Source organism: Gavia stellata, chromosome 3, assembly GCF_030936135.1.
Source record: "Gavia stellata isolate bGavSte3 chromosome 3, bGavSte3.hap2, whole genome shotgun sequence".
Lineage (NCBI taxonomy): Eukaryota > Metazoa > Chordata > Aves > Gaviiformes > Gaviidae > Gavia > Gavia stellata.
Window position 1 is genome coordinate 102,879,162 of NC_082596.1, and position 27,081 is coordinate 102,906,242.

A 27,081-nucleotide genomic window follows, 5' to 3' on the forward strand; every position below is an offset into this window, starting at 1 on the left:
AACTGCATTTGTATTTTTATTAATATTTACAAAATATTGTAAATTCGTAACATTTGTCCAGCTTGCACGTATCAATGGTACAAAATCCCCCAGTTACACCAGTACTGAATTATAAAAGTTTTCTTTTAAAATTACTGAAAAGCACACCTTATCCTGTATTTCTTTCCATCCAAGTAAATATACATATCAAATTAAAAAATATAAGTATTACATTTTTGTGTGTTTCAAGACACAAGGGATCACAAAAACATCCATCTTTTTTAGATCCAGGGTAGAATTCTCATAGTGAGCACTTTAATGCAACTACCAAGTATTGTTACTCTCAAATTAAGTATTCTCTAGAGCGATTAAAAAAAGATCTAAAAATACGGGGAAACAAACAACTTCTACAGATTATTCAGGTTAGGAGATGGGAATCATAACAACGATCACAACTCATGCAGTTCTGTCACTGCTGAAATACAATATTCCTCCTTGAAGATGTTCAAGTTAAGACCTGAACAGAACTGGCAGATAACTCTGCTAGAAACATTTAGTGACTGCTGCCATGATACTGGGAAAATTATAACTTTTTAGTTTCTATAAACTACTAATTTTTCTAACACATTATTTGTTGTTTTTCAATCAAGATTCACACACCAGCAGACAACGACCTCCCTCAACAAACAAATCAAAAGCGGGTTTTGGTACCTTGCTAACAACATGATGTGCTAATTAGGGTTTGTTTGTTTGTTTGTTTAATCCAGCATATGTGATAATATTATACAGGAATCCTCACAGAAAAGAGGACAAAATTGAGGTTTCTGCCATGGACAAAAACTTTATAAAAACATAATACAATTAAAATACAAAATACATATAGTACATGTCAGATTAGTTAGTAGTGGCATTTGAGGTTTCTGGAGACTGAAGAAATTCATAGGGATCATGAACCATGTCTTGCTGTTCTCCAACACTCAGATGAGAGGGGCTTCCTGTAGAATATGGAAGAAAAAAATCAAAACCTTTAAAAGTACAGAAAAATAATGGAGAGATATTTATGTATATAACAACATGGTTATTTCACATGTTCCTTTCAGACTTTTAAAGCAAGACAGACGTTTAAATGATATTTAAACAGGAGTTTTTAAAAAAGAAATTACAAGATTTTTAAGTAATTTAGATCCTTTTTGAAAAAGCAGTCATTATTCTATTACTTTGAGTTGAAAAATTTTACAAAATGTCATTTGAGTATCATCCAACCAGTATCTCCTACCTTCTCAGAAATGGCACCAAATTGTTAAGTGGTACGTTACCCTATCATCCTGTCTTATCAATGAATTTTACAGTTGACGATGGAAAGCTGTTGCAGAATCCCACCTGTTACTTGCTGCGTACAACTATGCCGAAGTAAAATAAACATTATACACTCCTTAGTATTTTTAAGAGCATAAAATGCAAGTGCATATAGGGATTTGTCAGTATCAATTTACTTCACAATTACTTCAATCACGCCTAATCAAAAAGTAAGTAACTACAATTAGTGTCCTTAATTCCACAGGTCAAAAGTATGTCTTCTTAGTTGCCTTTTGTCCTGTAGTCAGCACACTGTTTTATCGGAGTAGTTTCATGCAAAGATGTATGTAAAATAAAATGTAACTTTTAACCAGTTTCAATTAGAGCAGAAGTACTGCAATTTCTGTGACACAGGTAACTTTACCAAGATGATGTTGGTCTCTTTCAGAGGTATTGGAGAGGGAACTCAAATTGGATGATGGCCGGGATCCCACTCTGTCAGCCTGAGCTTCATGAAGGTCCTGCAGCAGCTTAGTTGTTTCATCCAGATGTAAATGGTTATCGTCATGATCAAGCTCCTTCTTCACTTTCCCTAAGGGCCACCAGTTACCAACCAAAACCCATAATTAGCACATGCAGACTGACTCATAAATTACAAGTCGCTATAAAAAAATTCTAAAATAAATTAAACACCAGTGTTGCCTATTACACAAATGACCTCAATCTTGCATTTGCCTTTGCACTTCTAAAAGGCAACAGCTGCAGATCTGATTTCAGTTTCAAGAAATACATGTTCAAACGCATTTGGCGATGTTGGAGGATGAAGGACAGCGACATGGGAAATGGCTGAAACTGAACTGACCCCCAGTATTTAAAGAGCTATAAGAGCTTAATTTGTCTGCCTCATTTGTTAAACTCCAGACATGAAATGATGCATTTAGTTTGCAGCAAAGGAGAAGTCAGCAGAAAGATTACTTACATATCTAATTTAAAATACAGTTAAAATAGAACATGTAATTTATGGAGGTGAAGAAATCCCCATCACAGAAGATTTTAAGAACAGCATCTTCTCCAGCTACGCTGATTTTATAGCAAGCCAAATAAAGTTGTGAAATCTGAAAGAACTGGAAGTATGTGCCAACATACACTGTTCTTTTCATCCGAAGACTTAAATTCCCTCAACTTTAAACAGGAAAATAAACTCTCTCCCTTCTCTTTGGGCTGTCTTCAATGCAGACCTTGCTAACTTTGCAAAAATTTTGATAAGAAATAATGCCATAAACTCTCTCAGGAAGCTAAGTAATCTAGAACTATGATTATTTACAGAAAGATCAAAGAAGAAAAATATGAGCAGCTTTCAGTGGAGCAAGAAATTCATACTAAGACTGACATGTCTAAATGTTATCTATAAAACATGTAGTTATTAATTTTTTACTGAACTGCAATAAAATTAGTGTGTGACAGCACAATCAGAGGTTACAATTGCTTTTCAAAGAATATTGCATATATGGGAGAAATCTGTAGAAATATTTTTTTTTCCTTTAAGCTTTCCAATTACCTTGGTTATGTTTTATAATAGATAGTTTGGCACCTTTCACATTCTGAATTAAAAGTATCTTAAACCATAAGCAGTATTTTTTGGTTTTGTGATGACATTTTGGAAGACATTTGACCAGTTCAGCAGCCTGCAGAAATGGGAACAATTACTTCTTGTAGTATTTAAAGAAGGATACCTATCAAAGACGTGTATTTCAAACAACATCCTAATACTTTTATACAACTGCCTTATTTGAAGCTGAAGTCTTTCCAACACCTGAGGTTTCTTCTGATTTTTGTTTTGGGACATTCCAAGTGGTGATATGATTGAGCTTCACATACTTACCTACTTCAAGTTATTTCAAAAGACAGCATATGAAGCAATAACATTTTTGAGCCAAAGCTCCACGCCGATTCTTAAAATTTACGTTACTACGAACAAATAAAAAACAAGCAAAGCTATCAAAATTGTGAGGTACAAATACTTTGATTTCTTCAGTGGTACAGGAAAAGTTACCCTGGCTAGCACATGGATTTCTCAAAGGAAAAACAGATCAAGGTTTCATTTATCTTGTACCAGCCCTAGACTTTTACCTATGTCAAATGCAGACTTATTACTACTTTTTGAACACTTTTTTATTCTTAGCAAATCCAGCTGTTATTTTGCCTAAATGGTACAACTAAACCATAATTGATGGCTTGTATATTTAATTACTTACCTAACGAACTTAACATAGAAATATCAAGAGATACATCTGAATATGGTTTCATAGAGAGAAAGTCCAAGTCAGAAGTGTTACCGTCTCCAGCAGATTCTCCAACCTGTTAAAATACAAGAAACAGAAAGACGAGCAAGTCAGTGACAAGCTGTCATAACAACTTTTTAATGTTTAAGGTAAACGCATGAATCCATACTCTCAAAAGTGTTCACCACAACACTTGAGACTGGAGCACCTATAACCACCTTGGTTAACCTGCAACTCACAGGCAGCTCAAACATGGTTCCAGGACAGACCAGTCATACGAATGGCAAGGGATCTGCAGGGTAGTCTAAACATCTTTCATCTCATCATCCAGAACTGTTGAAACCAACCTTACTGAATCCTCTGGGACTCAATTACATGCTCAACTCATCCCTGACCCATGGCAGAACGCTGGTGGGGGGAAGCATTATCTGTATCCACCATCATGAACCACTCCCAGATCCCCTTTTCCCTCACCTTCTCAATGCAATGCTGGATTTATTGAAATTTTTAGTATGTGACTAATAAAACCAGTAAGGTGGGCCTCCCTATACACAGTATCAGCTGGAGCTAGTCGCTCAAGTATTTTTTCTATACATTTGGATAATGAAACACAACCTGCACTACAACAATTTCATTTTTTCCATACCTGTTGCAATACTGCTATGTAATGGCAAAAAGTAAGAGATCAAAGTAAAAGTTGTTAAGCTTCAAAACACATTCTAACAGAACTCTCTGAGGTTGCCTATTCCAGCAGGAGGAATAAGACAGGCAGGTAAATACACAACCAGGTACTATCTTTTAGAAATATGAAAATGAAACTTAGCACTTTCATGAATTAACTTAATCAGTCACCTTCAGGAGAAATACAAACCTTTCCATAAACCATACAGATTATTTATAAAACTATACATTTTATTAGTTGCTATAATGTAATCCATGTAATTTTTATGTGAATTGCCATGGAATATAGTGCATATCTTCTGTTGTCACAAATAATTGTCAAGATAAAACCTGTACCACTTCAGGAAAGATTTGATTAGTAGCTGTGAAAGCATAAGATATGCATTATTTACCCCCTAACAGACATTTTCAATGGATGCAGTAAATCTGATAAATACTACTGGTTCTTTCCACTTTTACAGCAGGTTGAACCTCAAATATTCATCAGCAGATCAAGTATCTTTCAGATTCCTAAATGGTCTGTCCGTCTCTGAGATTTAGTTATGCATGCTGAATTAAACTAAAGAATACAGAACAACAGGACAAAGCAAGCCACTAACTAAAATAGACTGAGAGTCAGAGAAGCCATTTTAAGTTCTGAAAGCTTATTCTAGATACTGCAATTTTAAACTTCGACCTCAGAGCATGCACATCCTTGCACTGAACCAAAAGTAATGTCTCAATACTTTTTTTTTTTTCTTGTAACACACAAAGCATTTTACCATAATCTGTTTGGAAGAATCTGGACAGGTATTCCGCAACTTGTGTTCTTCTTTTATGAGAACTGGCAGAACCTAAAGAACCAAATCATATTTTAGATCTTAGCATTTCGTAGCTTATACTTATGTTTCCTAAGAATACTCTTAGTTTGTTTAATTCACTGGTTTACCACGATCAGATCCTAGGCCACCGCAGAACACTATCATGTTTTGTGATGTTTGCATAGAACCTTTACAAAAAAATACAGACTAGCTCTTCTCTAATGGGTGACCATATACATTCACGTAAACAATTTAGAACTAACCAGGACAGTCTCTTAGGACAGCCTCTTTAGCACTAACTTAACAGCCTCTTCTTTATCATATACTCCACTTATAAATCTTTTCTCTATTGTTATACAGAACAGACACACATTATATAAAACCAGGAATTTGAATCTTAGAAGCCCAGAGAACACCACTTTCTCTACTTTAAATGCCAAGACACTTTTTCCAGTTAAAAAAAACCCCAACAAAACAACAAAAACCAGACTGAGTATCACCATAACTTACTTTAACTTCATCCAGTGGTTTTACTGGGATGTTTCGCCTCTAGAAAGAAAGAATACTAACAATTACTCTTATTAAACATAAAAAGACCTCTCTCTTGTACAATTTCAAGTACATTCAAACTCAACACACAAAAATGAGGCTAGAGACAGCTAACTTCTTCACATATCTGTAATGCAATTACAATGTAACAGTTACTATTTTGAAGTATTTTAGTATTATGCATTTTAACTAATCTTTTGAGTCCCCTTACACTATTTCTTCCGCCCACGAACTTTATATTCAAGTGCAGCATCTTAGTCATTACTTCAGTAACTTCTGATTCCACATCATTTAAGGTTGCACTTTCAGAGATACTCATTCTTACTCAAATGTAGCAGCACAAAATACTCAAGCATAAAACACCATGGCACATTATCACTGAAACACATTTAACTGCACAAAATCTATACATATCCATATATGTCACAACTGAACAGCATTTCTAAGTGTAATAGCCATTGACCATTTGAAAGGTATTCAGAAATTCTCATTTGGAACAATATTCATAGAACAAGGTGGCAAAAAGGGAAAAGCACATGTTTTATTTTAAAGCTAAGTTCAGTATGTTGTATATACACATTTCTAGATGTAGAAGAATGTTCAAAATATTTTTTTTTAAACTTTTTTTGAACTTTTGAGTTTTAAACTAATCCTTTACATTTCTTCCTGTTTCATATACAGTCCTTTTCCATTAGGGACTGGAAAGAACCACCCAGAAAATTCTGAAGGATCCTCTGTATTTTTTATTCTATTATCTCCCCTTTCCCCAAACATCACCCACCCTATTCTACTTATAAGTCTGCAGAGATTTAGCATAATCTCATTTCCACCATGTCAGGAAGTCTGAGTACGTTCCATCCTCTCCCTGCCTCCCTTTCTTCATTCTTGAATCATTCAGAATGTCATTATTTTAAACAGCAGACAATTCTTTCAAACTAAGAGTGGTTTTCCAAGTGAAGATAACCTGAAACAAGATTTTGCAGTTCTGGTAGTCTATTTTGTCTTGGGAATGCAAACATTCCCACTAGAATTATACACACATCTGAGAAAAATCTCTTCTCCAGTCCTAGTATTAATCTGCTAGGTAAAGTGCTTTTGGAAATAAAAGTTTTTCCTTCAGACATACGACATGAATTTAAAAGTTAGCACTCTTAGGTAATAGATACCTGTACAGCAATATTAATCTCTTCTCCAACATTATTTCAATGTTCCAAATAATGATTCCTTCCACAAGGAATATATGAAAAAAAAAAAACCACCTTAACAAAAGCACTGCAATATAATACAGAAGCAGATATTTAAGTCATGACAGGGAGTGACAGGGCTGCCCAAACACCATTCAGTTTGTTGGTCCCTTCTCCCCTGTGCTATGTAGCACCCCTCTGCTTCTTCCTTTCTGCAGTCACATAGTGAACCACATTGGAGAATTGATCTAGCTGGAGAAAACAAAAAAAGATTACTTCTCTGCTGATTAATTCAGTTTCTAATTTGTTTCACCGCATGGTTGCATGAACAGCTAAGCCTGCACGGCTTAAATTGACAGTGGAAAACAAAGCATCTCATGCAATACTGAAAAACAGAAACAGGTCCTTGTTTTGATGAACTTGTGACATTTCTGTGCATCAAGAACACACCTGCTTTAGCTGATAAATAGTTTTGGAATGATCTCCACTAGTGATCTGGTCCAGAAGATCATCTACTATTTTCTTGCTGTAATTCCCAGCGTCCTTCACAAATTCTTGTAAGCTAGTGGGAATGGAGATACAAGCATTACAGAAAATGTTTATCTTCGTAAAAAATATTTCGACTTGTAATATGGTTTTCCCCTACTACACTGCATTACACCTACATTTTCCTTGTTCTTTCACTCTTTTATGCTTCTTCAGAAAAGCAATTAAGGCCTTCAAGATAGCAGGGGTTTTTCCTTCTCTGTTTTTTTTTTTTTTTTTTAAATGGAAGTAAATGTATGTACAAACTTGTTTTTCACAACTACCAGCAAATTTTCACTTGAGCTATCATTGGTAGTGGGTTAAAAGACACACACACAAAAAAGCTTGTGATTAATTCTTTCCCTCCAAGATTACAATTTAATGAAAAATGGCATTTTCTTTTTCAAGTACCTTTAACTGTTTTGAAACTCCTTGAAAAGTATCAGTTTTAAAGTCACTGAAATCTATTACTTGCATGTCTAAACCTACTTACTGCTAGGTTTAAAGCAAAATGCTAAATCTTTAGCAACCTATAACATCCTCTGGTCAAGATCCTAATAACAAGATCCATAACAGCCTTGCAATAAAATAGGGTAACTTAAAAGTGCAAATGGAAAGAAGAACACTAAACCCAAAACAAAAAAAAACCAACCCACCAACCAAGATGAAAGCTAGCTTCGAGTTTTATAGTGAGTTATTTTTAAAATAAGTTTTAGAAAAAAATATTAGGATTTGGAGGCTCCTAGATGACATTTAGTCCAAATTGCTTTTCATAAAATTGCTATGAGAAGTCAGTCCTACCAATAAGGAAGCGGTTACCTTAAGGCACACTGTATCCCAGTTTCATCACCATATGCTGAGTACAGAAGTTCCATTTCATCTGATTTCAAATCATGAAATATAGAGTTGTTTTGCATGGAAGGTGCTGTACTAGCACTTGTAAGAAAGGTTACTAGACAGGGAGAAGAAAGAGATGACAAATTATTAACACAAGTGTAAAAGATCACTTGGGGAGGGGAGAAAAAAAAATTTTGTTTTCTGAAACAGATACAGAAAGCCAGTGTGTTTTTTCGTCCAACTGAAATCAAGAGCAATATCTCAAGTACACTTCCAGACTCTAGAATCAGCGCAACATACTTATACTACTGGAAAAAAAAAGAACTAAGTTAACCACACCACTCCCACAAAAGAAGATTCATCCCTCTGCCCCCTTTTATATTTCTGCTTTTTGTATGTGTGTGCTGGTTTTGGCTGGGATAGAGTTAATTTTCTTCATAGTAGCTAGTATAGGGCTGTGTTTTGGATTTGTACTAAAAACAGTATTGATACACAGGGATGTTTTAGTTACTGCTGAGCAGTGCTTACACAGAGTCAAGGCCTTTTCTGCTTCTCACACCGCCCCGCCAGCAAGTAGGCTGGGGGTGCGCAAGAAATTGGGAGGGGACACAGCCGGGACAGCTGACCCCAACTGACCAAAGGGATATTCCATACCATATGATGTCATGCTCAGCATATAAACTAGGAGGAAGGCTGGCCGGGGGACCGCTGCTTGGGCTGGGCATCGGTCGGAGGGTGGTGAGCAATTGTTTTCATTTGCATCACTTGCCTTTCTTGTTTATTGTTGTTTTCATTACAATTTTTATTATTATCATTATTATTATTATTATTATTTTACTTCATTTCATTTATTAAACTGTTTTTATCTCAACCCACGAGTTTTCTCGCTTTTACTTTTCCTATTCTCTCCCCCATCCCACTGGGGCAGGGGGGGAGTGAGCGAGCGGCTGTGTGGTGCTTAGTTGCCAGCTGGGCTTAAACCACGACAATGTGTCTATGTCACTGGTTTTTGCCAGTCAGTTTCTGGAAAGCAGATTAGAAACTATTAAAAATGTCAATAATACTAGAAAAAAAAATCCAGAGTTTGTGAAATCCTTGTCACATGATACAAAAATGCAAATGACCAGAAGGTTTTCTTTTCTCAACTCTAAGCGCAGTTGCTCAGAAAAAATTATTTCCTCCAGAGAAAATGGAGTACCATTATCGGAAAGCTTCTAGTGTGGCTATAACACTAAAGCAAAACATTAATCCATAAATTCCTAGTTGAGTTATGATTAATAAGCAAAAAGTCAATTTAATTAAAACTGCATTCTGCTGTAAATGGAATAATTATATATTACAGAAATAACCAAGTGAACTTTCATTTGGAGACAGGTATAATCTGACACTATTTTACATCAAGAAATTGCTCAAACATTTAATTAACACAAAGTTAAAACATGTTCTTTAGCACTTACCTTTATTTCTTCGTTCATCTTTAAAGCCCAGTGTAGTGAAGCCAGGTAATAATTTGCTTGACAGTGAACTCAGATCCACTGGGTGAGTCTCTTCCTCTGATAATTTCATTTAAAAGAAGATAATGTTTAGAAAAGCATTTCATATTATAATTTATTTATTGTGAATATTTAGATTTTGCTATTTTAAAAAATTGCTGCTACCATAAAGGCTAAATGTCTTTTAATCTGTAGATTTTTATTAAGTATAGGTAGTGTAACTCAGGGTCTCCATTTAGATTTCAAATACATGCTGTAAATATGTTTCCATCTCTTATTCACAAGATCTATGGCTTACTTAGTCATTTCACTTTTAAAGTATATAGCAGCATCTGAAATTCTTTGACTAGCTGATTCACAAACATTCAAGATCCAGATATTATGAAGTAATAAAAGCAATTTCTTATGTTGACTAAGTGGCAGTTTGCCTACAGAAACCCAGACACCACGTAAAGAACCTTGTTAAGATAATTACCATTATGGCTATAGCAATATTGTTTTCTTCTAAAGTTCTGAGAACTGCTTAATTAAAATGGCTCAAATAATTTGGAATATGCTTTTAAACTCAAAAAATATCCCAACAACATTTAGGACACTTCCTGCTTTTTTAAATCTCTCTGGCTGTTATGGAATCTAATGGTAGTTATGCTCAATTACTGAACAACAGAAAGCAAGTTTATCCCTAGAACCTTACTAGGAAAAAAAAAAACACAACTACAACAAAAATTCAGATTATACTATTAGCTGTAAATTCAGTGTAACTAATATTAACTATACAAACAATCAAAAAAGATTCTGGAGCACAGAAGCATCAGGAAGCAGTACACTACTTTACAGCGTACAGTGAAAGCTTGCTCTGCTCCCATTACCATCACTGTCTAAATTTTCAGAGGCATTATTTCAGAGGTATTAAATCACAGTCATTTTACTATTTATTTTTTTCAGAAATTGGTAAGGGCATGATGGCAGCCAAAATGCTCAATTTCATTCCAGAAAAATTTACTACCAAATGAAAAGGAAGTTAGACCATAATAGCATTACAGACTTGTATCTCCCAATCAAAAAAAAAATCAACAGAAATGTGACTAGTCAAGAGGGTTCACACATCCATTGATGCAACAATAGGTAAGCTGTGAATGAATTCCAATCTCAAAAGGTGAAAGGAAGGAAGTGCTAAATCAACACGACATACAGCAGCATAAAGACTATGACATTTCATTCATTACAGACTTTCAAAACTTGTGCATTTTGAGCTTGCAACTAAAACAAGTGGAAAGCATAAGACAATAGAAATAATGTATAGTAACACAAAAACCCACAGAAAGATCAAGTAACTAAAGAAAAACAATTAAGCAAAACCTCATCAACTTAAAACTGAAATTTAGCTAATAATTTAAATTAGGAAATAAAAACGTAAAAGATGATTCTGAATTTGCATGTGTGCACTGCACATTTACATAGGATTACAACACTTCCATTCACCTTTTGTCTATTACATTTTAACACTACAGGGTACTTGGAGCAAAAGCCTGTCTTCCAAGTTGTAGCAATATAGAAGTGCTTATAAATAGATATAATTTTACCTTCTTACTGTTAGCATCAGTAAAACAGAGCATCTGAAGAGTGAAAATTTGAAAAGCAAAGAGAAACACCTTATATTGGAGATACTAAATATAGCTGTTGGGGAAAATGGCTTGGGGAATAATTTTTTTTTTTTTTTAGAAAACCTCATCTATACTATACAGAATCTGTATGTACAGTTAAGACTTCAAAATCTGCTAGAACATTCAACATTAGAAATGTTTGCTTGAACAATTATGGCATTTACCTTCTGCTTCTGGATCAGATGAATTTACTACACTAAATAATAAAGTTCCATCTCCATTTTTTTTCAGATAACCAATCTGTAAATAGAACCACAAAGATATAGAAGCAATCATTCAAAACAGTCCAAACTCAAAGGAGGAGTTGCTTACTTACACAGAAAACTATAAAAAGCGTTTTTAGCTGTATTCAGATCCTGCAGTCTGGTATTCCCTTTTTAATACAGAGAATCTTGGGTCACAACCATTTACCACCACCTAGCAAATGCTTCAGAACAGAACACCTAGGAGTAAAAGTTCGTATGTCATATATACAACTCCTTATTCATCTTCCTAAATCACATCTAAAGTTTGTATCCAAGACAAAAACAATTCCATTATCACTAGTATGGAGCCAGGCTGACTGCCAAGCCTAGAACACACTTTCTTTTTAGAAGCCAAACTGCAACTCCTATCCACAATCTACCTCACTGTTTATTTTCAAATCTAGACTGAACTGCTTGTTTTCATATCTCACCCACAGCTTTCTCTAACTAGAAGTACTTTTATGAACACACTATCAAATTCTTAAAGAGAAAGAAGTGCTGTGACAGACCTATCAGAGCACACAAACACGCTAAAAAGACAGCCAGAGATGTGAAAGACAATAGAAGATGCTGGGGTATGTAAAGATAGAGCCAGAACCGATGGAATAAACTAAGCAGATGTCAGACACTGACTCCACATGAATCGTGCAAAGACTGTAACTTCTCAGTAAAGATGGAAAACAAAAACTATGCTCTCCCTAAAGAAATATTAGCAAATACTTCCAAGTAAATGGAATAATAAATCTCTCCCCTATTTTGGTTTTTCCCCCCCTCCCTCTTAAAAAGTTTAAAACTCTCTCTGTACATAAGGCCAGAGCTAATGTTGGCATATAATAAAAATAGAGGTGACAAATGCTGGAAAGAGAATGAACAGGAACAAGACCTTCCAGTGATGGCAAAAGGTAACAATAGCTGAACTCTAAGAACGTGTCAGTGTTACCTAGATTCAGTGGGACCTGCACTGGGTTGCTGTGCACCTAGAACAACTCTTTCATGAACACTGCAAAACTGACTGCATCAGCCTGAAAGGCCTTTTCAGTAAAGCTAGCAATGAGCAGAAGATCAGTATTGCTTTAAAGGATTTTTAAAAAGCCACTCTTACTTTGGAGGTTTCAAATAGCCTTCAATCCTAGCAAGCTGTCTAATTATCCAAAGAAACAGAAATATACTGAAGCAGCTAAACCTTCTCCCACTGTTATTTGAGGCTTTACTTCCTAATCCAGTTGAGCCTAAGGTGACTGCGTAACAATGTCCAAGAAATAGACATTTAAGTCTGAAGACACAACTGCTACCACTAATGCTACAAAGCAAATGTTTCTTCTGCAACAGTTGTTAAAAATATAGGTGGAAAATGCAGGATGTAGCAACATCCTGACTCTTTTTTCGATTGCAGTGGTCACTAGAGTATGTGACAGAATGAGAAATGAGGACAAAATATAATGGTGGTAGTAAGACTCCACATGGTGCAAGAGAAACAGACTAAATGTATCTCAACATAGGGCTGGAGCGAGTATTCCCTAGCATGAAGTAATGAAGGAATCCACCCTTATCACATAGCTAAGAAAAACACAGCCCATAAACAGATCCTGCTGAGAAAACTGCACTAACAGTATCACTGAGCTTTTCCTTCTAACACGTGGAACAGCACAAAAACCAAACACATGGAATGGTATCAGAATCACGTTCAAGATGATCAAACCTGGGGTTAGCACTGTCCAGAATTCCAACATGGACAAACTACTGCTATCTTTTCCTAGCCACTGAAAGACATCTGTATTTTGTACTCACACAAGAATGTGCTATAGCTGACAGGTACTACTTGTAGGTACAAAACTACAAGAGCTTCTGGACTTCTCATTGGAAACAGTAATTTAACACTTGAAAATTCCTGAATTCCTTAGGTTGGGGGGGGAAATCCTAATAACCCTTCAGCCTATATCAATGTCTGCTTTTTCTGAGGTTGCAACAATAAGAAGAGTGTGATGCTATTTTAATTACTTTCAATGCTAAGGATTGCAATTAAGGAAGCCAGATTCAAGACTGAGCAACATTTCACTGTTTTCTGCAAGTGAATTTCTGAAGATGTTCAACACACAATACAACTTGAGATCCATTTAGGACACCCTACAATGGGCTTCAGTGGGAACTACATGATAGACCATAGTCATATTGGTATTCCACACAGAGCATACATCCTAGATATTACAGTCTCAGAAAACATAATACTAAAGCCTGTTTCCTAAGACAAAACAAAGCATTCAATAGTCAGACACGAAATGGAATTGTGAACTTTGTTATGCAGTAGACCTTGCTGTTGGGTAGATATCGATTGATCCTATCCCGAGCTTCATCTGCTGCATGTTCCACTAGTGCCAGGACATGTTCTTCAGCAGTGCTATCTGTCAGGCTGCACGCATTTCCCTCAGGTTCAAATATGCAACTAAGAAAGAGAAGAGGAGGAGCTGTAGAAATTAAAAGCTAAAACAAAACAAAGGGCTGAATTCTGGGTTTGCTAAACAGAACAATCAGTCCCACTCCTCTCCCAGTGTCAGTCTACTTCAGCATTTCAGTGGAATTATAATCATATTATGAAACTGAAGTTTTGCAGCAGAAGCTGAGAACTACCAAACTACTGAACTTCAAAAATTTAATTGTTTCTGTACCTTGATGAAAATAAAGGCAGTATTACAAAACAGCGATTGGGACTAAAATTGCATTAATACAAGGTGCATGCTGTGGCGTCCTTAGTCTCCCACATGCACTAATAAGCTATTTTCACAAATTCCAAATAGAAAGATGCAGACAAGAAATTACATGAGGAATGGAGACTGTGTAACTCTAATCTCAGGAAAAAACCACAACTACACAGGCTGCATTTATGAGGATTATGTCATTTAGTCACTTGCAGAAGTGGGACACTGCTCCCAGTCTAACAGGGAGTCCTTTAATTCCTATGTTTTTTAATATTGGCAATTAGTATTCCTAATCAGTATCAATCACACCATTCCTTCTCATTGAAATTACAGAATATAACATTTATCTTTCAGTAGATCCCTTTTCATTAAAGCACCAAAACAATAAAAACACAACAATTAAGCATACCTAAGATTGAACAGGACATATATTAGCTATTATATAACATCAGAGAAAGGTAGTATTATAAGGGGAAGTGTGAAGATACCATAGGATATGGCAGTCTTCGTTATATATTTAAAATAAACTTTGTACATCAAAATCTTTCAGGGCATTATATGGACATTAGACACTAGGGCCAAACACCTTAGGTACTGGGTAGAGCATCTCCTCACACCAAATCCATTTCTCTCTCCTGGGGTATCTTCTTCCATTTGCTTAGCTAAGAATTTCTCTCTGTATAGAGATTCAGATCCGATACACAAGAAAGTTTTGCTATTAAAGACAATAAAAACATCACAGGATCATACTATTATGAGACAAATGTGTTATACGATTTTTGTTTCATTGAAACTTTAAGAAAGGGTGTACACAGCAGGAAACTCCTCAACAACTGGCACTTTCTATCACACTCTACAGAATACTTAACGGACAAGAATTTTGAGAGAATGTTCAAAAGGTTGCAACATCCTGGACAAAATTTTCAAGAACTGCTTAGATATTAGGATGTCCAAGCGATCAAGTCACTTTTTAAACTACAGTATAGAGGTCTAAACTGCTTTAACACTTTGCAAACATTGACTTCAGCTCTTTCTCTGTCTTTAACTGCGAAATATGAAGGCAAAAATATCGGCTATTAGGTTCGATTCTCCCCCCAAGCTCTTATTGTACATGAAAAAGAATAACATCTACCCTACTGATGCCAAAATGCAAGTGTTTAAAAGGTCAAGTTAATTAGAAAAAACAAATTAATTCCAACTACTAAAGTTACATAAACATTGAAAAGAACAGGAAAGTAAATTTATACCACAACTGATTGCAAGGAAACTGGTATCAGGATAAAATTAAAGGTCAGTTATTTTTAACTATCTGAATTGTATGTTAAGGTAGGTATTAAAGACAGAGCAGTACTATATTGCTTGGCAGTCTCAATTTCTTGCTCTATTAGCTACCTGTATTTGAAGATGAGCACACAAAAAGTGGCAAAGTTACTCCCGCAATGGAGTTTATGTAAGAATTAATCAGAAGATAAAATCTATTATTCTGGGCACCATACAAAACAAATCATCGTATCTCTTAAAAAATCCAACAAAACAAAAACCAAACCACCTCCCCCCCAGTCAAGTCTTGTTTACAGAAAGGTACTTTCAGTTAATTCCTATACACAATCCATTAAACAAAGAACAAATTACACTTTGATAATTCTCCATGACACAGCAACAGATATGTTTCTGTATGCTGGCATTAGAATAGTTCCAGTCAAAAAAAAAAATTACTCAGTTTAAAATTATTTTTGAAGATACATGCTGCAGTCTCCTATTTCCACAAAACAACTACATTAAAATACTACTTCTTCCATCAAACATTAAGCAGGATTACAAAAATGCTTGAAGTGTAACAGAAAACATGTGGCTGATTAGAACTCTAAAGTTCACTTTGAACAAAAATGAGAGAGAATGAACTTGAAATAACAAGTTACATTTAACTTTTTTTACTTTGGATGTTTAAGAAAGAAGCCTGCAGAACATGATCAGATTATTTAATACATGACTAGTAATGCTCTGTTAGAGTTTTATTTTCATAAAATTCCAGTTGGTGTAATGCTCTACAATTTAAATTCAACATCTATTCTAGGATGTTTATGTAAGAACACTGAACAACATAATTTGCTTGTATATCACAGTTTCTGCTAAAACCTCCTCATAAAATAGAAAATAAAACCCTTTAATTTGACTAAAATTAGATTTTAGCTATAAAAACATGACTTTGTGACACAGAGGTGCCTATTAACTGGAAGATAGCTATTGCACTAGTAATGTATTTTACAAAGAAGCTTAGTAAGATTTCATTGAGAAGATGTTATCATCTGCTCCAGAAATAATCTGCTGTGCCTCTATATCCTGCCAGATAAGACTAAAGTTAAATAAAATCATTTACTGATCTGGTGCCGCTTTGTCCTCCCAGAAAGATCCTGTTAGATTTTGATACAGTCAATCATTTTAGGAAGAAAAAAAAAAAAAAAAAAAAAGGACAAAATGCAAAAGGTATTTGTGGCTATGTTAAAAATGAAAGAATATTTCAAACCATCATGAGAAGAAACTACTCATTATTTAATACAGATATAAAGAAGGTTAAAAATATCTATATATACATTAACTGTAAGTGTTTAAAAAAATATGTAGTCATTCTTTGAATTGTTTGTTTCAGGTTGGGAATCACTGGGTTATTAAGCTAGTTCTATAAATAAACAAACAAATAAAACCAATAAAATTGCCCATTTATCCTACGGACCACAAGGAGAAAGGCTGAAAGGAGTTTTTTTTTTTCCTCAATTCTTTGCTGCTCTCTAATATTACAAAAGCTGTGACAAACCGGTAAGCATGCCCATTAAAACCTTTACCTAATAACTTCTTTAGTTTGCTTTTTGGATTTCTTGGTAGTCTCTGCTTGTACAGGAACAACTTCAGGGACAGGTTCCTCAACTGCTGTGTCTTCATCACCCAAAAGAGCTGCCTGCTGAGAAAAATCCATGTCCTGCATAAACGACATGCTGCGCTTCAAAGCTAACAGCCGTTCCTAGAATCAGAAAGGACAGAGCGGCAGGGACTTAACCTTTCCCTCATAGCCAAGATGCTATGATAATGGGATGGGATGGGAATGGCCATGGCCTTATTTTGTTCTTAACGCCTCGTTTCCAATGGCGATGCAACATGATTTGGTCATGGTAGCATGGCATCAGAATTTCTGCAGCCCAACTATCAAGAGAGAAACAAACAAACAAAAAAACTGCATATGCAAAGACAACTGCCTATTTTACACAAAACTTACCAGAACTGCAACACATGCGCGCGCGCACACACACATGCACACACACAGAGCAGTTCACCAAAATAACTTCATTTTACAAGCCAGTAACTGTATCTGAGTAAAAAGCGTGTCCACACGCACGCATCTGTGAAACCCCCGAAACCTCCCCTACACCCACCACCTTCAAAAAAAAGAAAAGCTTTCTTGTTTATGCAGAAATAAAACTTAAATGAAATCTTGTTTTCAAAGCTCCAGCCAGAAGCAATATTTTACAGTTGGGTTTTATATAGATATGGATCTTAATTGCTTCCACTGAGGCCCGTGGAAGAAGCCCCTATAGACTTCAGTGGTGCAGATAAGGTTGAGAAATAAGCGTGTGGTTATAACAAGAATGCTATCAATCCCTTAAATATAGCAGCACTAACAGGCACTGCTATAGTTAATCACAGTTAGATGAAATAACATTTATCATTGTTATTAATTATGTTCCTTATGAGTATGACAAAAAAACCCCAAAGAGTTTCTGCTTTTTGTTTTTAATAGGTCTCTTACTTTGCTCATCATCTTAAAGCCTGTGTGCAGTATCTTCTTAGCTAGCTTGTAGTAAACAGTATCTGGTCTGTTGTAAGTCATTGCATTATCACACATCAGTTTAAAATCTGCCTGTAAAATACAAAGTAAAAGAACTGTTAAAATTTCAAACTCCTTTGTTAAATGACTGGAAAATACCATTCCATCATGGCAGCTCTGGGAAGAACACGATAATATCTTAGCAGCAGGCTCACGGAGTAAATGCAAGCCAAAAGGTAACACAGATTTGCAAAGGTTTCAGCCCTTTTTGCTTCTTCAAGATGCTCAGTTTTGTTTGGAATTGGCTTTTTGGTTATAAAAAACCCCATCTTTTCCCTGAATGCGTAATGTAACATTTTCTCCTTATGCAAACGGATCAAACAGAAGAAATGGAGAAATTAACAGAAGGACTGAGGCACCAAGGTTAAGTACTTGTTGGTGTTTTTCCCACCTTCTAAATCAGAACAGATTTGAGAAATACAATGACATCAGAAAGATACAAAGTGGCTCACATATAATTTTAGTTCTAGTAATTTGACCACTTCTCCTTTGAATGGTTCTCTCTTATACATAATTTCAAGTAATTTTTACTGATGCAAGTTCCCAAAACAAAGGTGCAACACACTCCATTGTAAAGAGAACCAAAGAAATTTGTTGCAGATTGCAAAAGCTTTTTCTAGGGTGCCTTTTTTTCTAGTCACATGCTACTGATCTGTAGAGTAAAGCACAGAAAGCATTATTAGAAGCTCTATGAAAGACTGAATTAAAAATACATTATTGTATGCCTCTGAAAATTTTTGAAGTTGGCAAATCAGTAACCAAGAATCATGCAGTAGTCTTTCCAGGCACTTCACAAATTGCATCCTAACAAATTAAACTGGCGCATGATTTAAGAATATATTTTTTCTCTCTTAATAACTTTTCAATATTTCAACAATGATTGTTCAAGCAATTAGCTTTCATTTATTCTGTAGACCCAAACGCAAATGTTTTTTGTGCATGCATCCACTATATTTGATGATGACTTGATTACATGCAAAAGTGTACGCAAACAGAATGGTATGCTTTTTGAAAAGTTAACCCATTGAGTTTAAAAAGCAGTGAATAGATTTGCTGAGACAAAGATTTTTGAAGGTTATTATTGCAGTTGGACATAGAAGTCTTTCTGAAGACTTTCTCTGGCACCCAACCTTTACAAAAAATAACCTAGCCCTGCTGCAATCCTGATCAGATTCTGTAAAAACAAAGATTTGTTTTCTTTCCTGTTTCCATACAGGGATGTTAGAGCAGTGCTCTCCTAATCACTTAGTAGTTGCCATCAAGCACATCCTAAGCAAGTGGGTGAAGAGAGTTACAACTGGTAGTCTGTGACTTTCTATGGCATTTAAGCCATCTGCTTTCACTTAATTAGACCACCACAAAACCAGAAATTAAGAAGGTGACATGGAGGAGCAAACTATGAGCCAAGAAGCAGATAAAAAAGCCCGTGTGAGCTATACATCTAGTATATACAGCCTTTGAAGTGCTGCAGAAAAGGACAGAAGAGTCTTCTGCTTGCCCAACTTTGAAGTAGACCCTTTTTTCGGCAGCAAAACTGACGAGTTTTCTGCAGCAGTTTCCCCTCTTCTAAATGCAGCAAATGGTTCCTGTGGATTCTACTGTTAGACAGGTTATTTATTGGCTTGTGACTAGCCTCAGCTAGTTACAATAGGTGTATCAGAAATGAAAGATAACCGTTCGAGCAGGCCTTGTTTTAGACGTCAAAAACTTATAAACCTCATTTCTGTATTACACAGAATTACAGAGGCATAAGCGTAATTAGGTACACTCCTATATCTAGAAAGGGAGTCCAACCTCTCTGTCACTGTAAGATGTACAGACTTCTAGCAACTATTTATTGCTCATCAGAGCATCAACAGAAACCAAGTCCTTCAGAAAAAAAAAAACAATCTGTCAATCTAAACAATACTGTGATTTTCATTTTTTTTAGCTTGCTATCCCACCAGTTTCAATACTGCAGCCTCACCTGTAACTAAACAGAGCCACCGAGCTCCAATTCCAACTTCCTTCTTAAGTTTCCGAACAACACAATCCAGCAAGCCAACAGAATTTAGACCTGAAGGCATTGCTCATGGTAATGCTATTATGAATCCTTCTTTACTATTTCCTATAAATCTCTCTACTTTTTTGGAAAAATAAAGTATACATAACAAAACAGAATAATCTTTGTCAAAGCATCTATAGGAAGTATCAGCCATTCTTTCCCCACCTTGCTGGACCTTTCAGAAGAAGAAATTAACCCTGAGAAGCAAGCCAATACTCTCTGCCAAGTCTACTGTTACATCAACACCACTCTAGAAAACAGTAACACTGAAGGCAGCTAACAGAACTTCAAGAATCAGTTAAAGAAAACTCCTTTCTTTCCAGGAGCTGGCAATACCATGAGAAGATTTCTTACTGCACTGTCTGTAAAACCACAATGCATCCAATGAAGTACTACAGCAATAGCAACACACAAAATAGCAAAGGCAAGCTGCCAATAAACTTGCCAAGTAAGTTTCTGCCGAAAAGACCATTCTAAATGAAGTTATACAGAAAACAGGATCATTAAAGATTAAAAATATGTAGTTGTTATTGAATCTTATACAAAAAGCTTCAGCATATCCACAGTTTTCTTGTAGACATGTCAAAATTGCCTTTCGATCAATCTAACCAGGTCTAGATTAAAAAAATAAAAAAGGAGCTCCAGGTTTTTCAACTGCTTCAGTCTTTGTGATAGGCTTACTCCTGTTTATGTCTAGCAGCATGAATTCTGTAGTGCTTCAGAGCATGTTCTTGGTTTCCACACTAATTTGTAGTAGAATCTGACAAATATAGAGCTTCCACAGTGAAAAACAAAGCAAGAAACCCATCCTAACACACAGAACATACAAAAGTACTCAGTTCTGAAAAAATGCACATTAAAATAATTAATGTAAGAAAGGCTTCTACAGTTAAAAACAACCTTCAGTTTCTTACTAAAGAGTTCTGAAATAACTAAATCTCTATCAATTCACCTTGAATTCAGTGACTGATTTGTATTCGTTCGCTGCAATTTTTTCCTTCATCGTACCAAAATCCATGGGGTGCTTTATTATCATGGAATATCCAGGAGCAATGGCATCCGTGACTGGAAAAGCAAAAAACCCATGAGGATCTTTCCTAAAAACAAAAACAATACATTTAGATTTATACCAGCAAATACAATTATCATTGTTTTTATACCACATTAATGGTATAATAAGAATAGTACTACTTAAAAATAAAAAACACTAAAAGCACTCTCATAAAACAGAAGCATATTTGAAAAATTTCCTGATACAGAAGAGAATTTTGATTACTCATATGTAGACTTTTTGAAAGAGATTCAGCTAGTTCTTGAATTACTTAATTATTTCTTGTATGCTTTCTGTGTCTCTATTTCCACTCCAAATAGGTCTTTTGGCTTCACTGAGTAATTACCTTTTCAATTCTTCTTGTTCTTGAGGTCCTCTAAAAATGACTAGAGCATTTAGTATTTTTGAATTAGTTCCGAATTCAGCTTATTGCTATGTTATAAAAAAAGGAAAATTAAATATTTTGTTTGTTGTTGGTTTGTTGTTTTTTTTTTTTTAAAAAAAAAATGAGGTACAGGGTTAACATCTTATGGAAAACAATAAAAAGCCTCTCCAAATTAAGAGGATTACCAAGTAAGCAGGTATGAACTTGCGTTAGTATCTGACAGAGGACACGGAATAAAACAAAATTTCATGCGAACAGTTCAATCCTTTAAACGATTAGAATTCATAACTGGTTTTTAATTCCTAAACTAAGTCATTAATATTCAATAAATTTATAATGGCAACGTATCCTCTGCCCAAAACGCTGCCCCGCCAAAAGCTAGAATTGCATAGTTGGTAGTAATTTTCCTCAACTAATCTTTAAAAACTACCAGGTCTGACATGGTTGCAAAGGTTACCAAACATATTACAGCCAGTCTTTAGGCACTGTTTTCAAACAGAAAACCAGGATAAGAAGTTGTAGAGTAACACCTACAAATATTTATTAGACACTGTCGACACAGCTGTAGACACAATACCCTCAATACCTTTGAAGCTGGCGAAGGAAGTGTTCTAGTAATTGCTGGATCGGTGTGCTCTCATTTTCAGCTGCAGTTTGAGATGGAAACACAGATAAGTGCAATGAAACAGAATACAGGTATATTTATTTATTTAAAAATATAACTACCAGAGAGAAAAATCTTAACTACAAGTACAGCTTGTACCGATCTGAATTTCAAAGCAGAAGCACATCAGATTTCTAAGCATACAGTGACTATTTCTTCTCCTTTACTACTTACTGAGTTTTAATCACACTAAAAAACTAATAGACATTAAATCAGATGTAATACTAAGTCTAGTAGTTGTAAGAAAATGTATTAATAAGGTGAAAGTAAGGTGTTACATATTTTTACAGGAAAAGAAAAGTGAAACTTGGCTGCTCAAATACTGCAGTTGGGAAATCCACATTCTTACAACATTATCCGTGCACTTTTAAAGGTTTCTTTACCATAAGACCCATACAATTAGCTTCTCTGAATCTTATCAGTCAAAAAGAAGAGTGACAAACAGATGCAGATTTGCTGGCAAGAGAGGTACTGATTACGATTTCACCTCCGGTACAGATTAAACAATAAACACTACACATTAATTACCTGTTCCATGCATACACTTCAGAGAGACTAGCTTTAATGTGAAGTTTGAAGAACTGAAAAAGCAGCATGCTCAAATTTAGAATTAAAGCTCCAACTCTTCATCATGATAATGGAGCGACACTTCCCTTCTTAACCAGAACAGGTAAGGTAATTTATATGCTTTTGAACAACATTTTCCAAGCAGATGAAAACAGAAGCCTTGTCAATATAGAGATCAGTTTTTAGCTTGTCAATTTTTCAAGGCTCCAGACTTGCCCAGAGACATAAAGCTGTGACCAGAAAATTTCAGTGACCCCTATTAGGTCACCTTGACAGTTGGTGGACACCATTCCTCAATTTAATGTGCAGTCATAATTAGAAAATTCCTCAATAAATTACTTGTCCAGTCAACGGGCAGTGTTCCAAAGACAAGACTCACAATATTCCTAAAGACCCAACTTTTTGCTACCACGTTCCATTTCCAGGCATATGTGTACTGAGATCATGATGTATTTGAAAATTCTTGTAAGTAAAAGTTTCCACTGGATAATGTTGAGTTTTAACTAAGAAGCAATGGCTACAGGCAGAGAAAGTATACCAAAATCTGGAAGGATTAAACATGCAGAAGTTACCACACACAACTGCTAAGTATTTTGGCTGGTGATGAGGATTAAAGAAAATTGGTAAATGAAAACTGGGGGGACTATGGTCTTTAGAGACACCCTCTCACAACTTACTGCCATACTTTTGATGAAAATAGAGATACTAAAATTAAAACTCCACATAGGTTATAAAAAAAGACCATAGCAAGACCTAAGCAGTCTCCACAAGATTTTTTCCCTTGAACTGAGCAAAAAACTTAGTTTCAGACATTCTAAACATCATTCTGTAAATGCTGAGGAAATGCTAAGGAGAAGGAATTAGGGGAACACTAGGCACAGTAATACTTTTATACGAGCTTTATTCTGCCAAGTAACAGGAGCCAGAGACAGATGTCCTTGGCCAGCTGAGTCACATGAAAACAAACCTACTAAAACCCAAAAGCACCAAGAGGAATATTGACTTTTCAGATAGCATAAAGTTCTGATCATTGGAAAAAATGAAGTCTCTAGATTTCAGCAAATCCTCATGGAAATTTTACATTTTGGTACCTTTGACAAAAGCTTTCTTGGGCGTGCTTTTAAAAACACCCAAGATGATTTAATTTTTTACACTGCTTACCTGGCTGAGTTCTGCATGCTCTGACAGGACGATCTGGAGGAGGTTCAACCTCCACTTTTTTCCCAGGATCAAAGTCATCAGTTTCTCCTTCAGTGTCACACTGTTCTTTCTCCCTTTTCCTCTTTTTCTCTTCCTAGCACAGCAGGAAGAAGACAGATTTTAGAAGAACGTACTTAGAATGTGCAATCCCACATACCAAATGGTAAGACACAGTGATTTTTCATTTAGAATAGTCATTCTATATCTGAGCCATAATATGGTTTCAACAACAGTGCATACATTTTCCCTCTCACTTTTTCAATTTTCTTCTCCAATTAAAACTAGTATTGTTCACCTTTTGCTTCTTTGTATTTAATATCCTATTGTTCTATCATTAGTTACTGTACTTTTACTGAAAAGAATGTTAAAATCTGAAGCTATTTACATGTAAAATTGCATGGTAATAAGCTACACCAGAGAGTAAAGGAAGTTAATTTACTATTCAGTCTGTAGCTCTGCTTTAATCAATGTGGTTTTGTTGTTTGGTGCATTAAACAGGAACCAATAAAGTAAGTGATAATTTACGAAGCCTACAAAAGAACCATAAGAAATGCTTTATAACAGCGGTGGCAATTAATGATCTCCTCCTGAGCTGCAACGCAAAGGCATGCCTGAGTCATTCCTATAATCCTACAGTCATTATTCATGTTCACACAGAAAAGCATACTTTCATTAACCTTGTTTAGACTACAGTTTTGTTACTTATCTATCCGTTAGCTTCTTTCACATGCACTAATAATGAAGTTCTGGGGAAAAGAAAAATCCAAACACCCCCCCCCCCCCCCCCCAATTTAGCAAAGGCAAAACAAATAATCTGATTTGATGCTGCAAGACCTTGTATTAAAGACAGTTGTTTTGCTACATTTCAAGTCCCAGCCATACTCTTAACGGAAACATTTGAAAATGTTTGTACAGAGAAAATTTTCCACTATCTGCCCTGTACTCAAGAGCTTCTGAATGATCCTACAAAATATATCACTTTCAAGCAATACAAGCGTAACAAATAAATCAATTCGAAAGGAAAGATGTTAGCCATACACACACACAAAGTAGTACCGAAAAACTGTCACATGAGAATAGTAAAACTACATGACAGAAGAGAACTGAAAAAGCAGAGAGGTCAGAGAATCGTTAGTACACAGAAGAAATACTATTAAAATTAAATTGTACAGATAACTGTACCGTCAACGCCTTCTTGCTGGTTTGAATCCAACTCTTAAAGGTTCCGCACAGACAACTAAGGCAACCACACCATTTGCTACTAACAAAGCCACAGAGCCTAGCATGCAGGTTACTCTAAACAGGAGCCAACAAGACTATATTGTCCCACAGTACTCAACAGATCAGATTTCAGAAAGCTGTTTTGAGTAAACATATGAATTTCAATGTCCAATAACTTGGCATACCTCAGGAACAGAAATGCAATCTAGATTTATTTGAAAAGCTGAAAATACCCTCCTCAGAGGGTAGCAAAACATGTTTCTGACCTGGCTGAACTACAAAACATCCAACTTAAAAATGGAAGTATTCACATCTACAGACAAAGCAAATGGATAAGAAAAACAAGCAGTTACAAGAAACAAGCTTTTACTTTGCTCAAAAAATCATCACAGCGGTATTTCTTTTAAATGGGAGAAATACTCCAACACACTCAGAGGGGTTTTCTATATTTGTGAAGTGCTGTCTCCAAACAATAAGCTTCTTGCAACAGTGATTTAAGGAGAAGAAAAAAGGTTTGGTATTCTGCACCAGATTTTAGATCTGATAAGCGAGCATAAAGACGACTGGTATGTCTGAATTGTAAAAATGAGAGCTTACCTTTCTCTTTCTTCTTTCCTCATCATCTAGATGCTTTTCTTTTTCTTTCTCAGCCTTTTTTTTCTTTTTTTTCTTCTTTTCTTTATGTCGTTCTCGCTCATGATCTGATCTGTCATCATAGTAACTAGAATCATGCCCCGACCCAGAAAGTTCAGTCACTTCACTTCCTCCAACTTTAAGCACCAGCTTTAACGGTTTTTCCAAAGGCTTATCCACATAATCTAAATTAAAAGAGTAAAACATTTCATAAATGCACATGGGGGTGACAGCATGCAGCAATTACTGATGCTGCTTGTACAAATACTGTTTACAGGAATTCGCTGCAGGTTGAAAATACATTGCAACACACTGGGAGGCAAAAATAGCCAGCAAACCCGTCAAGAAACGGTTGTTCGGCACAGTTTACACCATGATTTTCCACAAACCTGTAACAGGTAAGGAACTAACTCCTCGCCTTCCCCTGCAGACATCGGTCCTCGTCAGAGCGAGGGGAAACCACGTCTCGCTCCACCAGCGCGGTAACCGCCATCCATCAGTAACAGCCGCACGAACGGCGAAGACGCTTCGCCTTAAAAGCCGCCACCCCACCAGCGCCCCGCCGCTCGCCCCGCGTTCCCCGCGCCCCTCCCGCCGCCTTCGCCTCACCTCTCGCACCCCCCGCCGCCCAGGAGCCCCGCAACACGCCACGTCCCTTCGTGTCCCCCCCCCCGCGACAACGGGAGGGCGCCGGCGGCCTGGCCCCGGGGCGCTCGCCCGCCCCCGGCAGCTCACGCACTCCGACACGGGCCTCTCCCCGCAGGCGCTCCGCTGCGACCCGGCCCACGAAGGGCTGCCGGGTTCCGCCGACAGCCACAGAGGGTGGGGGGAAAAGGGGGTAGACGCGTCCCTGGGCAGAAAGCCGGATCCCCCCCGCGGTTCTTACCGCTGTACGCGGTGGCGGAGGCCGAGCGCCATTCCGCCTTCTCCGCTTTGTGTTTCTTGTGCTTCTTCCCCATGGCAGAGCCGGCCCCGCCAGCCGCGGTCGCCCCTCGCCCCCCCCCCCCCCCCGGAAGCGGCCGGGGCGGAAGGCGCCTCTTTCCGCCTCTGCGGAGGAAGATCCGGGTCGAGGGGGAGGGCCGGCCCTGCGCTCGCCAGCCCGCCTTTTTCAAAAAGGCGGTAGCCGTTCCCCGCGGCTTCCGGTTCCCTTGGCGCTCCGGCGGGGTCTTTTCCGCTCTCCGTGCGGCGGAGGCGCGGCCCTCGCGGCAGTC

The 27,081-nt window shown here is 36.6% G+C and overlaps 1 protein-coding gene across 10 annotated transcripts; it reads right to left on the reverse strand.

Annotated features, from left to right (window-relative positions):
• BRD9 (bromodomain containing 9) lies at positions 1-26,834 on the reverse strand. Of its 10 annotated transcripts, none has more exons than XM_059836024.1 (18): positions 26,757-26,834; positions 25,835-26,055; positions 23,978-24,110; positions 22,172-22,232; positions 21,102-21,246; positions 18,028-18,138; positions 17,069-17,181; positions 14,815-14,943; positions 13,843-13,975; positions 11,455-11,530; positions 9,591-9,686; positions 8,116-8,248; positions 7,222-7,333; positions 5,549-5,587; positions 5,000-5,071; positions 3,531-3,633; positions 1,700-1,867; positions 1-974 (listed from the first exon to the last, which is right to left on the reverse strand). In XM_059836024.1, the coding sequence occupies exons 1-18, from the start codon at positions 26,827-26,829 to the stop codon at positions 874-876; spliced, it is 2,019 nt and encodes a 672-aa protein (XP_059692007.1). In that variant the 5' UTR covers positions 26,830-26,834; the 3' UTR covers positions 1-873. The 10 variants fall into 10 exon arrangements, with proteins under 10 accessions (XP_059692007.1, XP_059692006.1, XP_059692005.1 ...); XM_059836023.1 differs by having other exon boundaries at positions 17,069-17,184; XM_059836022.1 differs by having other exon boundaries at positions 14,815-14,904; positions 17,069-17,244.
• Between the last annotated feature and the right edge of the window lie 247 nt (positions 26,835-27,081).